Source organism: Chaetodon trifascialis, chromosome 8, assembly GCF_039877785.1.
Source record: "Chaetodon trifascialis isolate fChaTrf1 chromosome 8, fChaTrf1.hap1, whole genome shotgun sequence".
NCBI lineage: Eukaryota > Metazoa > Chordata > Actinopteri > Chaetodontiformes > Chaetodontidae > Chaetodon > Chaetodon trifascialis.
This window is the reverse complement of record NC_092063.1, coordinates 26,022,480-26,036,418: the sequence shown is the minus strand read 5'-3', so window position 1 is coordinate 26,036,418 and position 13,939 is coordinate 26,022,480. Positions and strand designations below refer to the sequence as shown.

At 41.7% G+C, this 13,939-nt stretch overlaps 1 protein-coding gene across 1 annotated transcript; it reads right to left on the bottom strand.

Annotated features, from left to right (window-relative positions):
- Positions 1–302: 302 nt before the first annotated feature.
- On the bottom strand, positions 303–8,343 carry LOC139335601 (tumor necrosis factor receptor superfamily member 14-like). The gene is made up of 7 exons (XM_070969272.1): positions 8,207–8,343; positions 7,201–7,294; positions 6,654–6,779; positions 5,733–5,888; positions 1,840–1,927; positions 1,552–1,742; positions 303–406 (listed from the first exon to the last, which is right to left on the bottom strand). The coding sequence occupies exons 1-7, from the start codon at positions 8,273–8,275 to the stop codon at positions 303–305; spliced, it is 828 nt and encodes a 275-aa protein (XP_070825373.1). The 5' UTR covers positions 8,276–8,343.
- Positions 8,344–13,939: the final 5,596 nt, after the last annotated feature.

Sequence of the window (13,939 nt, the reverse complement as noted above, 5' to 3'; positions counted from 1 at the left end):
GAATGAATCTCTTGGAAACTTGAAATATTCAACATGTGGATCACTACCTCTAATTTGACCATTCTCTGCTTGTGCAGCTCCTATACCCACCTGGGTTTGTCCTTGGACAGTGGACTCTGTTCAACCTCTTTGATTTGGTGAAAGCAACCATTTGTTCCATCATGTTGCAGTTCAAGACACTGAGTCTCTGTCCTCTGTTCCAGCAGTCTGTTCTGCTTTATACACATTAAGTCCAGTTTCAGTCTGTCCTGTGTCCAACTGTGAGCTCTGTGTGAGACAGAGGCAGAGACATTCATCCTCAGCTATCCAGTAAATGAAGAGTCTGGAGCCGTCACGCTCTGAAGACACGAATCTGTAGTTTGCTCCAAGTCGTTGCGGGCTGACTTTAGTCTCTGTAAAGTTCCATCTGTGTGAGAGAATGATCCAGAAAGTAGAACTCATGCAGACGGTGTTCAGTTTGTCTGATGGTGCAGGAAACTCAGGTTGGACTACTTTGTGTTTCTGTACACTGCAAAGACAATGTCCCAGCATCCAATGGAACTGTAACTGGATTCTAGAGGACATTTACTCTGCAGTGTCCAAACAAATCTGTCTGCTTGTTTATTGGACGCCCTCGTCCTGAGGAGAAAAATACAGTGTTTAGTTTAAAGAGCAACATGTTGAACATTTGTAAAGACTCACAGAGTGGAGCTCAGTCAGTCAGCCAGTCAGTCAGCCAGCCAGTCAGTCAGTCAGTCAGTCAGTCCACAGGCAATGAACATTTCAGTGAACATTTCAATGAATATGCTGTTGCAGAGGAGGCCCCACATGAGCCCTGGGTAATATTAGAAACAGTCCAACACATAAATAAAGATTAACTGATAAGCTCTGCTGGCTCTGATTTAATTCCACCTTTTGTGTATGTGTCTAATTTTTGTGTTCTTTAAAAGGATCCATGGTTCTCTTCCATGTGCTGTGAATACACATCACACTGACATTCACTGCAGACATAAAGACTGACAGCTGCTGCTTCTGTGTGTGGACGCTGTGAGGAGGGTGACAACACAGTCTACATGGAAACAAATTCCTCTGGATTTCTGTCATTTCCTCACGTTCCCTCTGACGGTCTGAGGAACTCTCTCTCTAGTTTTGCTGCTCGTTCAAGTCAAAGTCAGCTTTATTGTTGATTTACACCGTGTGCACAGGATCGAATGTTTCTCACAGTCCCACAGTGTGTGCAAAGAATGGAAAGGTTACAAACAATAACCATACAACAATAAAGATAAAACAGGACAAGTGTTTAAAAAGTAATAAATAAATAAATAAATGAATAAATAAGAGAGTCTAAGGAGTCAGAAAGTTTGCAACACAGTGTGTCCTGTGACCTCCCATAATACTATTTAACACACAGTGAAATAAAGAGTATAAAACATACCAGTCTGATGTTTTCTGCTTTTTCTGTTCTGTCTGTAACAAAACATTAACAATGAAAAAACACAGTAATCAACAAATGAATGATAATTATCACTCACAAACATGATTTGAGTTTGTCTGTCTAAATGCAAATCATACCTCTGCTTGGACTTTTTTTCTTCCTTTTGAAGTAAAATACTAATGCCGCTATTAATGCCGCTATTACTAAAAAAAGCACAAGCACCCCAACAGTGATTACAGGTATCATCCAGTCTTGACGTTGTCCTCCACACTCAGCATCAGTCGAAACCGTTCCTGGTTTTATCAGCTGAAGATTCATTGGTTCACATCTGGAATGACAGCAGGACATTTTTACAGGAACATCTGTCAGACAGCATGAACTCACTGCTGGAGGAATTCAGGTGTGTGATGTGAAGCTTCACTCACTGTGTGTGCGGCTGACAGGATGGAAATGTCCCATCTGAATACGTCCCATCAGGGCAGTCAGAGCACACAGTGTCTGTCAGTGCTGTTCCTGTAGAAATACAAATGATATCCATTGAAACGAGTTCATCTTCCACATTCTGAAGGATCACAGTTTTACATGACATCAGGACCTTTCATCAGACCTGTCTGATTCCCTCTCTGTGGATTAAAAAAGAAAAAAATCTGTTCCACAAGTTTTTACAGTTCACAAAAAATGAAACAGTACACTGAGATGTTCCAGTTCAAGTCTTTTCTCAGAAGTTCAGATCAAACTGGGATTTTGATTCACTGTGAAGGAGAACTCATGAACAAACTGAACACTAAACGTGTCCAAATGTCATTAGTTTCAGTGTTTCATGCAAATATTCCAGCAGTGAAGTTTGTGCTGATATGTTGATGCCAAATAACAATTTGAATGACAAGAACTTCCATGAGTTCCATTTCAACACTTTTAAACTTTCCACCAATGTAACATCCATTCTGTCTTTTTAAAGGTAGTGATGACATGAAAATGAGGAATTGCTTTATGAATGTGTTTTTTCCACAAATAAACCAAATTGCCTTCAGTGCCTGCTGCTCGAGGAAAAAAGTGACTGCCTGACCTGTGCTGCAGCTGTTCAGCAGAATGAGGAGGTCACTGATGGCCTTTCAAGTCAAAGCAGTGACTGCAGAGAGCTGCTATTCTGTGCTTGTGTTGGAAAACAAACACAGAGGTCTCAACTGCTGATGAGGAACCTTCATTGAGCCAGTGAACGCGCTCTGCAGTGGCACAAAGTCCATGATTTAAAAAAATCACGGGTTAGTTGGTAGGGTGTGCGCCCATGTATTGAGGCTATCAGTCCTCTGCCAGAGACCGCAGGTTTGACTCCCACCTGCGGCTCATTTGCTGCGTGTCGTTCCCTCTCTCTGCCCCCCTTCCTGTCATATCTTCAGCTGTCTCTATCATACAGGCTGGAAAAGCCCCCCCCCCCCCAAAAAAAAACACTTAAAATTGTAAATATTGAAAATTGAATTCGTTGAAACTTTGTGGAGCTTTTCAGACACATACAGTGCCTATCATAAGTATTCACCCCCTTGGATGTTTTACACTTTTATTGCTTTCATAAATCAATCACGGTCAATAAAATTTGGCTTTTTTAACACAAAAATTTATTGGAAAAAACTCTTTAATGTCAAAGTGGAAACAGATTTCTACAAAGTAATGTTAATGAAAGAAAATTATATAAATGAAAATAATTGTTTGCATAATTATTCACCCCCTTCAAGTCAGTATTTCGTAGATGCACCTTTGGCTGCAATCACAGCAGTGAGTCTGTCTTGTACATCTGCCCACTGCAATTTTGCTCCGTTCTTCTTTGCAAAACTGCTCAAGCTCTGTCAGGTTGTGCGGGTATCAGGCATGAACAGCCCTTTTCAAGTCCAGCCACAAATTCTCTATAGGATTGAGGTCTGGGCTTTGACTCGGCCACTCCAGAACATTTACCTGGTTCTTTTTTAACCATTCCTGTGTAGCTTTTGCAGTATGCTTTGGATCATTGTCTTGCTGGAAAATAAATCTTCTCCCAAGCCGTAGTTCTCTTGCAGAGTGAAGAAGATTGTCCCCCAGGATTTCGGTGTATTTTGCAGCATTCATTCTGCCCTCTATCTTTACAAGCCTTCCAGGTCCGGCTGCTGAGAAACATCCCCACAGCATGATGCTGCCACCACCATGCTTCACAGTGGGGATGGTGTGTTTTTGGTGATGTGCAGTTTGGTTTCCACCAAAAATAACGTCTTGTCTGATGGCCAAAAAGCTCAATTTTGGTCTTATCAGACCAAAGAATCTTCTTCCACTTGACCGTGGAGTCTTCCACATGCTTTTTGGCAAACTCTAGTCGAGATCTAATATGACTTCTCTTCCACAGTGGCTTTCTCATTGCCACTCTCCCATAAAGCTTTGACCGGTGAAGAACCCGGGCAGCAGTTGCTGTATGCACAGTCTCTCCCATCTCAGCAGCTGAAGCTTGTAACTCCTTCAGAGTAGTCGTAGGGGTCTTGGTGGCTTCTCTCGCTAGTCTCCTACTTGCATGGTCTCTCAGTTTACGAGGGCGGCCTGATCTAGGCAGATTCACACAAGTGCCATATTCCTTCCATTTCTTGATGATTGATTTCACTGAACTCCGGGGGATGTTCAATGCCTTGGAAATTTTTTTGTATCCATCCCCTGAATTGTACTTCTCAATAACCCTTTCCCTGAGTTGCTTGGAGTGTTCTTCTGTCTTCATGGTGTAGTGGTAGCCAGGAATACTGATCAACCAGTCTCTGGACCCTTCAGACACAGGTGTTTTATACCTCAATCACTTGAAACACACCCACACCACTCAGATCACAGGTGATCTTCATTTCAATAATTGTGAGACTATTGGCAACAATTTGATGGACCTCTATTGAATTAGACCATTAAATTAAAAAGGGGGTGAATAATTATGCAATCATATTACTTTATATATTTTTATTTCATTGACATTACTTTGTAGAAGTCTGTTTTCACTTTGACATTAAAGAGTTTTTTCCAATAAATTTTTGTGTTAAAAATTGTTTTGACCATGATTTATCTATGAATGCAATAAAAGGGGAAAACATCCAAGGGGGTGAATACTGTATCATGGTCTTCATCAGCTGGTGGAGTTTGTTTAGTTGTCCTAGAGATGGTTCATTTATTGTCATATAATTTTAGAGTGGACTTTCAGTCCAGGTGACCAGCAGATGACTGGAGGATAATGATGAACTGTTTTTATATAACACCTTTCATACACTTCATAACAGAGAAATCACATGAACATAAAACAGGGACAGAGCACTAATGTAAAATAAGATGGAAGATAAAACCTGCTTGGTAAGAATAGTAAAAATAAGATACAAAAAGCATGAAATACAATAAAGATAATGCGTAATATAAAATGGAAAATAAAACCACTGAATAACTAATAAAATAAAGTCACACATAGAGTAACCAGAATGCATGAAATCAAGTACAAGATTTTTAAAGAAGTGCAGCAGTGTGTCAACATGAGGCAAAGCACCAAAGTGTCAGACCTGTATCAGGAAGTCACAGCTCGTTAAAGGCTAAAGTGAAGAGAGAAGTTTTTATTTTTCTTTGGAAAATATTCAGTGAGCTGCCTCCCTGATATCTGTAGGTTGTGTGTTCAGATCCCCAATATTCTTTGACTGTTGCTGGAAACCTCCAGTAAAGCAGCAGCAGATGATCGCAGTGTTAATGAAGCAAATCATAAACCAGAGAGTTTTAGCTGGTGCTAACTGACACTTTCACTGGTCAAAGTGACAAAAGTCAGCAGTGGCAGGTTATTTTAGAAGCTGCTGCTTCAGCCTAACTCAGTGAGTAACTTGACTTTGAACAGGCCAAAATAACACGTGTTGGCTTGTGTCTGTACTCAGCCAAAGACTGTGTGGGAGAAACCTCACCTCACCATCAGGAGTCAGAGCCTCCCTGTCAATCGTTCCTTAACACAGCAACATTTCTATGGTTTAAGATTAGAATCTAATCGAATAACACGAAGTCGACCTTGTGCTAAGGATCTTTTGTCAAATCAGACCACGTGGTTCATGTGAACAGACTGTTGGAGCTGGAACAGCACGGTGAAGAGTTTACAGCAAGAGAAGCACGACTCTTTCTACACAGAAAACAACTGCTGCCCATAAACACACCTGCAGTGTACGATAGCTCAGGTCAGAACAGCTGCTCTGTCATTACTTTCTGACTGAAGAGTTGTCACTACAGTCAGTTTCTCTGAACTTTGGTTCTCACTGAAAACTTGCTACACCTATAATCTTAAAGTCAGCACATGAAAACCAACCTTTTTGGTGGATGTATTGTCCTGGTTGACACCTTGTGTGTTTCTGAGCTGCCATGCAGCCGTCCTCTGTGCGGTCCAGACAGTAGAATCCCTCCAGTGGTTCACAAACTGCATCTGATGTTGCTGTACATGACGTCTTTATTTTCAAACCAGAACCTGTCAACACATGCAGAGGAGACATCGACAGACAGGAAGCTTTAATTCTGCTCGGTCTACAAGAGAGCAATTTAGTTTGTCCAGTTTATGAATTCATGGGGACACGTCTGCATAAATGTACCCATCAGCCAGACGTGGAGACACAGAGAGTACCAGTGACTTCTGCAAGGTGAGTTCTATCATTCCTGCAAGTCCCACTGATAAAAACCTGATTATTTTGCTTTTTCAAACTGATGAAAATACAGAGTTCACAGAAGTTGCAGCTGATTTTAACAGTTAATGCTGGCTTTGGGCAGAGTTTACCATGCAAAGATTGAAATGTCCACTTTTAGACATTTGGGAGTACTGTTTCCACCGTGTGCTGGTCTGTGTGTTGCTCTCTTCTCTGCTGACGATGCAGATACATCAGAGAAAAGCAGTAATGATATCAGAGCAAAAACAGTCATTATTATGGACGAGTCCTCCTCCTCCTCCTCCTCCTCCTCCTGCATGCTGCCCAGGCGCCGAAACTGAACAGAGTATTTCCAGTAAGCGAGAACGTCTCTGACATGGACAAAGCTTTCGACGGTCTTTGGAAGTACTGTGCAGTGAACTCTTCAACATGTGTCTCTGCATCTTCACAGTAACAACACTCTTCAACAGTTTCCTCAGTTCTTCGTCAGCACTAACAGAGGGACTTGCAGTAAGAAGTCGACTTGCTGCATTTAAATCTCATCTTAGTCATAAGTTTCTACTGTTAATTAGGAAATATTAACAGAAGTCTACCTGCATCACAGCTTGTACAGTCAAAACAGTGTTTCAGTCCAGTCGGCTGATTCATGAAGCTTCCCTCAGAGCAGGGCAGACAGGACGTACTTTTGAACTCTGTGCAGTCCGTTTTAACTCGACTTCCTGTTCAAAACAAAACCAACAAATTAATTTAGTACCATATAATGTTTCTATTAGATGAAAACATGGAATCCTGAGAGTAAAGCTCATGTTGTGATCTGGACGAAGTGTCATGTTCTGCTGTCGACTGCAGTGTCATTTTTACTGCTGCCACCAGATGGAGACAAGGATAAAAAACAAAAATCTTTACACAAATATAGAAATGTCAGCCGGGTGTTTTACTGTTGGAAAAACTCAGATTCAGCTCCATCAATGATACATTTCATGTGTGAACATAAACTCCAGCCATGGCAGTCAGACTGAGTCCACTGATGTGCACAAGAGGCTGATTCTGTCAGCACTGCTGCTACCTGGCAGGACACCAACAGACTCCATGTGTAAGGACCAAAGTGAAATGTCCATTCAATATTCAGTTAGATCTTACCAGGAGGACACATGGGACAGCATTCATTTCCAGTCTGGTACTCTGATCGATGACACGTCAGGGTTTGTCCTCTGAAGACATTTATCATAAGTATCTGAGGAGGAAGAAAGAGTTTGCTGTCGGACCTCTGCAGGTGAGTCACAGTATGAAGGAACACGAGAGTGAACGAGGTCTCATTTGTGTCATGTGAAAGCCATCAGAGCCATAAGAGTGAAGTCATTGTGTTGAAATCTTTGTAACATTCATGTGATGCAGCCTCACCTCCAGGTTGTCGACAGGTGAGTCTGCATTTGTACAGGTGGAGGTACACCACTGTTTCTGTATATGGAATATATTTTCTCTCCTCTCATCGTTTATGTTGTGTTCACAGACGCTGGTGGATGCTGCCTATGTAAATGGCAGTGGATTTCGTTTATGATATTTAGTTCTGCCACTTTATTTTTGTGCTTTTATTTTGAAGAGCTGTAATTCCTTACTGTTTAAAAATGGATTATTTCATGTAAAATTTATTAGCTGAATTTACTAAAAATGATTGTTTATTAAGTTAAAATGCAAACATGATTTATGCATCATTTTCTGACATATAACACCACAGCATTTGTATTTTGTCCGTTCTCATAGTTTTCACGGTGTCATAAGGTGACAGAATGTGTCAACAGCCAGTGGTGACAAGAGAGGAGAGAATTAAAAGAACACCCGTCACAGCTCTCTGCGTCTTGCGTGATAATTCCAAGTGGGCCGCTACAGCCTACATTCACACATTTTCATTTTTTTTAAACACAACCCTCACCCCCATCATCCTCCCACTGGAGGGGAGCTCCCCACCTAGTTTACACCTTCCCACCAGTGTTCTATTTGAAAACTGCTCCATCTTAACTGTGACCACACCTGCTCTCCACTCCTACAGAGGATAGAGACTAAAGAAAAGGCTCAAACAAAGAAAAGGTGGCGAGCAGCAGCAACGTGATGTGTGAATAAAAGCTTGATGTAATAACAAATGGTTTACCAGCAGTGGTGCAGCTGTCACAGATTTTCCTCCAAACATCATTTTATACTGCTGGATCACAGTTTTCATGGACTGAAGACGTCATCTCACTGAGAGTTGGGATGAAGTGAAATGTAAAATCCTTCACTTTCAGCTTTCTGCAGTGATCAGACATCTTAAACATCACAGACATGAGAAACCTGGTGAACACAGCTGGATTTGTGCTGTACACCTGATGTTAGATTTAAACAAGAGGACATTTGTTTAGCTTTTGTTTTCAAGCTCTTCGTTGGACTTGGGATGTTGCACAGTAACTGTCAGTCTGCCAGCTCCTTACCTGCTGCTCTCTCCTTCATCTGCACACCTGAAGTTCAAACAAAAAGAAAATAAATGAGACTCAACCACCAAAGAGTACACACAACAGGTCAAACTGGCTAAACTTCAAGCAGCTACAACAGTAAATGCTGCTGGGTATTAACTATGTTTTAACGTCATAACATCTCAGTCACAGGGGCTTTTTCTGCAGATCCAGTACTTTCACTTATTACACTACACTCGCTGATCACACTTCTATACTTTTACTGAAACCTGCAATAACAGTTTTTTGTAACTTCAGAGATGATTTTAGATGTGGATTTTTGCTCCTTGGGCTGCCGGCATGGTTGTAACCATGACTCGACTTCCCTGCAGACTTTCAAATGACTTTCATCTGACTGTAGATAATTTCTCTAATCAACTCTCATAACTGAAAGAACAGCAAGCGCTGACAGTGGCCTCTCTCATCTACTTGGGTCCACAGTCCACCATGAGAGTGACTCACTGAATCACAAATAGTCCAGAGGTTCCACTCAGGACAACTTTAGTGCTGAACAAAGTCTCGACAGCGTGTCTGGAAAGGTGCATTTGTATGTGGAGGTTTGCATGTGGGTCTGATTGTGTGTGTGTGTGTGTGTGTGTGTGTGTGTGTGTGTGTGTGTGTGTGTGTGGTTTCTGAAAGGACAACAAATAACATGTCAGAAGAATATAATGCAGACAAGTAAACGACAGCTTGCTGTGAAGGATTCACTGCCATGTACAGCAGTGACAGAGTGGACTATGAGACACCATGATGCCACATAAACTAAGAGCTTATTTATCAAAGAAGGCAGAATTCAACTACAAACTTCCAGCTGTATGCCTTACACTCATTACTCAGTATTTATGTAAACTGGAAATTCAGCCAAAGCAAACAGCGTGTAACATGCTTTGATTAAATATGAACAGTCTTTGCTGTGAACTGTTGTTAAAAACAGAACTACATTTTCCAAGTAATGTTTATTTTTGCTTAGAATTCATGGATGTAAAGTGGATTCATTCTGCGAGTTATATGCAGGACGACTGTGCCAGGTATATCTAAAGGTATCCGTTAAATAACAGTGTGGTAGAACTTGTCAATCACAAAGCAGCTACGCCCTGAAGCACACCCTGCTTCATCGATTTTACTCGAAATAACAATTTACAAATGAAGTAGACTTGAAACTAACAATTGAGACCATAAAGTCACGATAAACTGAACACTGAGGTAATAAATCAAGTGAGAAGCAGGGTCGTTTTCCCATAGGTTTCCATGCAATCAGAGTCGCCCCATGCTGACCATGTGAAAGCATGCAGGGTTAAGGCACTTCTGCATTGGCTTCACTTTTCACACCGAGGAAACTATAAAATAAGGAAGGGTCCTTACATCACGGGGCCACACTTGAAATCTCCCCTCTCAGTTTCACAGGCTGTCAGCCTGGGTGATGGAGGCACCGCTGTTTTGGTGTGTAGATATTAAGCTAATGTTTCGTGCCTTTTCAAGGTGCATTTAATTTGATTCATATGTTAATTATTTGTCTGCATGTAAGTTGCATTAATGCTATACTCGATATTTAAGGGACTGGAGCTTCTTATGATTGATGTCTGTAACAGACAAACATTAGCAAGTTAGCTCAACTACGATGATACCCAAACTAAATGCAGCCTGAGCCTGTTCTGGACCAAAAGAAAAGGAAGAAAGAAGGAATGAAGAATACACACAATGTTTATTTATCCTAAACTCAACATTTTCAAGGTACACTTGCTAATTTGTCATAACCTGCCAGGCTGAGTATTTGAATTCGACTCACCATGGACCCTGTAAAGTATGCCTCTCACCATCTTTGGAAACTATTTGGACACCAACAGCAAATAAATGACTGCAGACTTTCAGAAAAACCAGTCAGAAGCTGTTCTCTGTGTTCTTTCATTAAGTGGAGGCCTTTATTCATTAAAGGTCATATGATGTAGGTTTGTTGGGTTTTAGTGTGCTTCTCCATGCATCACTCATAGGCTTCAATACAACTGGCACCGAGCAGGGCAGCACCAACACTGATGTTATGATGTCATGACCCTTCCTTCTTTTATAATTAACTTGGTTCATTCAGTCATTGAACACATCATTTGTTCACATCATTCAGAGCATTAGTGACGAGTGATAAGATGAGCAGCATAAATGTGGATGATCAAAGCAAAAAGAGCAAAAAGAAAGTAGAACTGCAGATAGCTGATTACTTCATCTACTTTCTGTTGAAGAGCTGACATTTGAACTCATGGGAGACTGACTTTGAGGACCTCACAGGCCAGTTATCTTCAAAGGATCCAGAAACACAGTATGTCACAGCTCTCTGTATCTTCTAAAATAAACACCTCTAACAACACAAACTGAACATGATAACCTTCATGCAGGGAGGATTTATTACCAGATTGTATTAGTTTTAGCTCAGTGCACATAATAAACTGCTAACTGCACATATGAGCTTCAGTGGAGTGTAAAGATCATATCCCTCCAACAAAAACTCAGACAAGCTCTCTGACACGTTCTGGACAATATGTAAAAAGTGTACATGGAACATCCAACGAGTCTGAGCTACAGAGACATTTTAACATCCTTCATTCCAGCTACTCACTTTCACTTTGTGTGTGTGTGTGTGTGTGTGTGTGTGTGTGTGTGTGTGTGTGTCTGTATGTGTAGGTGTGTGTGTGTGTGTGTGTGTGTGTGTGTGTGTGTGTGTGTGTGTGTGTGTGTGTGTGTGTGTGTGTGTGTGTGTGTGTGTGTGTGTGACAAGGGACAGTCTTAATGCAGTGAAAGAGGGAGGAGTCCCAGTCCAGAGACTGCATGGTCGTGTGCTGGGATCGCACCTGCAGTCACTCTCTCTGGCATTTCAAACAGTCTCTGAGGTCAGCTGCTTGTTCATGACCACAAAACTGAAGTGGTGGATTCCAGCTGCTCAGTACAACTCCTCTTGTTTCTGGCTCATTGTGAAAAATGTCATCTTACTTCTCACAAAACATGAGAGGAAGATCTCACACTGGTGACTGCAACTGATCTGAAAGAGGCATATGATCTGAAGTCCTTTCAGAATAATGTCTATTATATTATTGAATTCTATTGGTGTTTGAAGCCCACTCTTGATCCAGGGGTTTTAGTCAACTATAGACCGATATCCAACCTTCCCTTTCTCTCAAAAACTCTTGAGAAAGCAGTTGCCAATCAGCTGTGCGACTTTCTAAACAATAATAGTTTATTTGAGGATTTCCAGTCAGGATTTAGAGTGCATCATAGCACAGAGACAGCACTGGTTAAAGTTAGAAATGACCTTCTAATTGCATCTGATAAAGGATTTGTCTCTGTACTAGTCTTATTGGATCTTAGTGCTGCATTTGACACCATTGACCATAGCATCCTATTGCAGACACTGGAACACTTCACTGGCATTAAGGGAACTGCGCTAAGCTGGTTTAAATCCTACCTGTCAGATCGCTCTCAGTTTGTACGCGTTAATGATGACTCCTCTGTGCTCACTAAAGTCAGCTATGGAGTTCCGCAGGGTTCTGTGCTTGGACCAATTCTATTCACCTTATATATGCTTCCTTTAGGTAAGATTATCAGGAAGCACTCAATAAATTTTCATTGCTATGCAGATGATACCCAGCTATATTTATCAATGAAGCCGGAAGAAACCAGTCAGTTAACTAGACTACAAGCATGTAGTCATCCAGGACATAAAGACCTGGATGACCTGTAATTTTCTGATGCTAAACTCAGACAAAACTGAAGTTATAGTAGTAGGCCCTAAACATCTTAGAAAGTCACTTTCTGATGACATAGCAGCTATGGATGGCATTGCGCTGGCCTCCAGCACCACTGTAAAGAATCTGGGAGTTATCTTTGACCAGGACATGTCCTTTCACTCCCATGTAAAACAAATTTCAAGGACTGCCTTTTTTCACCTACGTAATATCGCAAAAATCAGGCATATTTTGTCTCAAAATGATGCAGAAAAACTAGTCCATGCATTCGTAACTTCCAGGCTGGATTATTGCAATTCCTTACTATCAGGCTGCCCAAATTCGTTGCTGAATATTCTCCAGTTGCTCCAGAACGCTGCAGCACGTGTTCTGCCAAAAACCAGGAAGCGAGATCATATTTCTCCAATACTCGCCACTTTGCACTGGCTCCCTGTAAAGTTTAGAATAGAGTTTAAAATTCTCCTCCTTACTTACAAAGCCATAAATGGCCAGGCACCTTCTTATCTTAAAGAGCTCATAGTACCTTATTGCCCCACTCGAACACTGCGTTCCCAGAATGCAGGTCTACCTATGGTTCCTAAAGTATCAAAAAGCAGAACAGGAGTCAGAGCATTTAGCTATCAAGCTCCTCTCCTGTGGAACCATCTTCCAGTCTTTGTCCGGGAGGCAGACACTGTCTCTACATTTAAGAGTAGGCGTAAAACTTTCCTTTTTGATAAAGCTTATAGTTAGGGCTGGCTCAGGCTGGTCCTGGATCAGCCCCTAGTTATGCTGCTATAGGATTAGACTGTCGGGGGACATCCAAAGATACACCGAGCTCCTCTGTCCTTCTGTCCCTCTCCATCTGCACGCTCTCATGTCCTACCACGGCGTGTTACTAACTTAGCTCCTTCCCCGGAGTCTATGTGCTTTGTCGTCTTGCAGGTTCCCATGGACAGTGGCTGAATCTGGATTGTGGATTTCAGCTGCATCTCCTGCCTTGGCCCTGCCTGACATGCACTGCAACTGCTACTGCTATTATTACATCCACTGTCACTGTTACTGTGATTGCATGTCTGTCTCTGTCTCTCTCTCTGACTGCATTTCTGTCTGTCTGTCTGTCTGTCTGTCTGTCTGTCTGTCTGTCTCACTCTCCCTCTCTTACTCTTCCTCTCTCACCCAACCGGTCGAGGCAGATGGCCGCCCACCCAGAGTCTGGTTCTGCCCGAGGTTTCTGCCTGTTAAAAGGAAGTTTTTCCTCGCCACTGTCGCCAAGTGCTTGCTCATGGGGGAATTGTTGGTTTCTTTGTAGATAAAAGAGCTTGGTCTGTACCAGCTCTATATGGAAAGTGTCCTGAGACAACTACTGTTGTGATTTGGTGCTACACAAATAAAATTGAATTGAATTGAATTGAATTGAATTGAATTGAATTGAATTGAATAAATCCATGACTTTAATGTTGCAGCTGGTGAAGGTGGAGCTGTTTTTTGGATGAATTTAGGTGAATTTCACCTTGAAGATCATCTTCGACATGTTATTACAACATAATTTATTTCTTGATGTGTTCTTGCACCTCCCATTTTATCGAGGATGCATCGGGTGGTGAGTTGTGAGGACCTGGGGCAGCCACGTATCCCAGAATGCATTTCGTTGCAACGATGTTGGAGGAGATGACTCACAACTGTAAA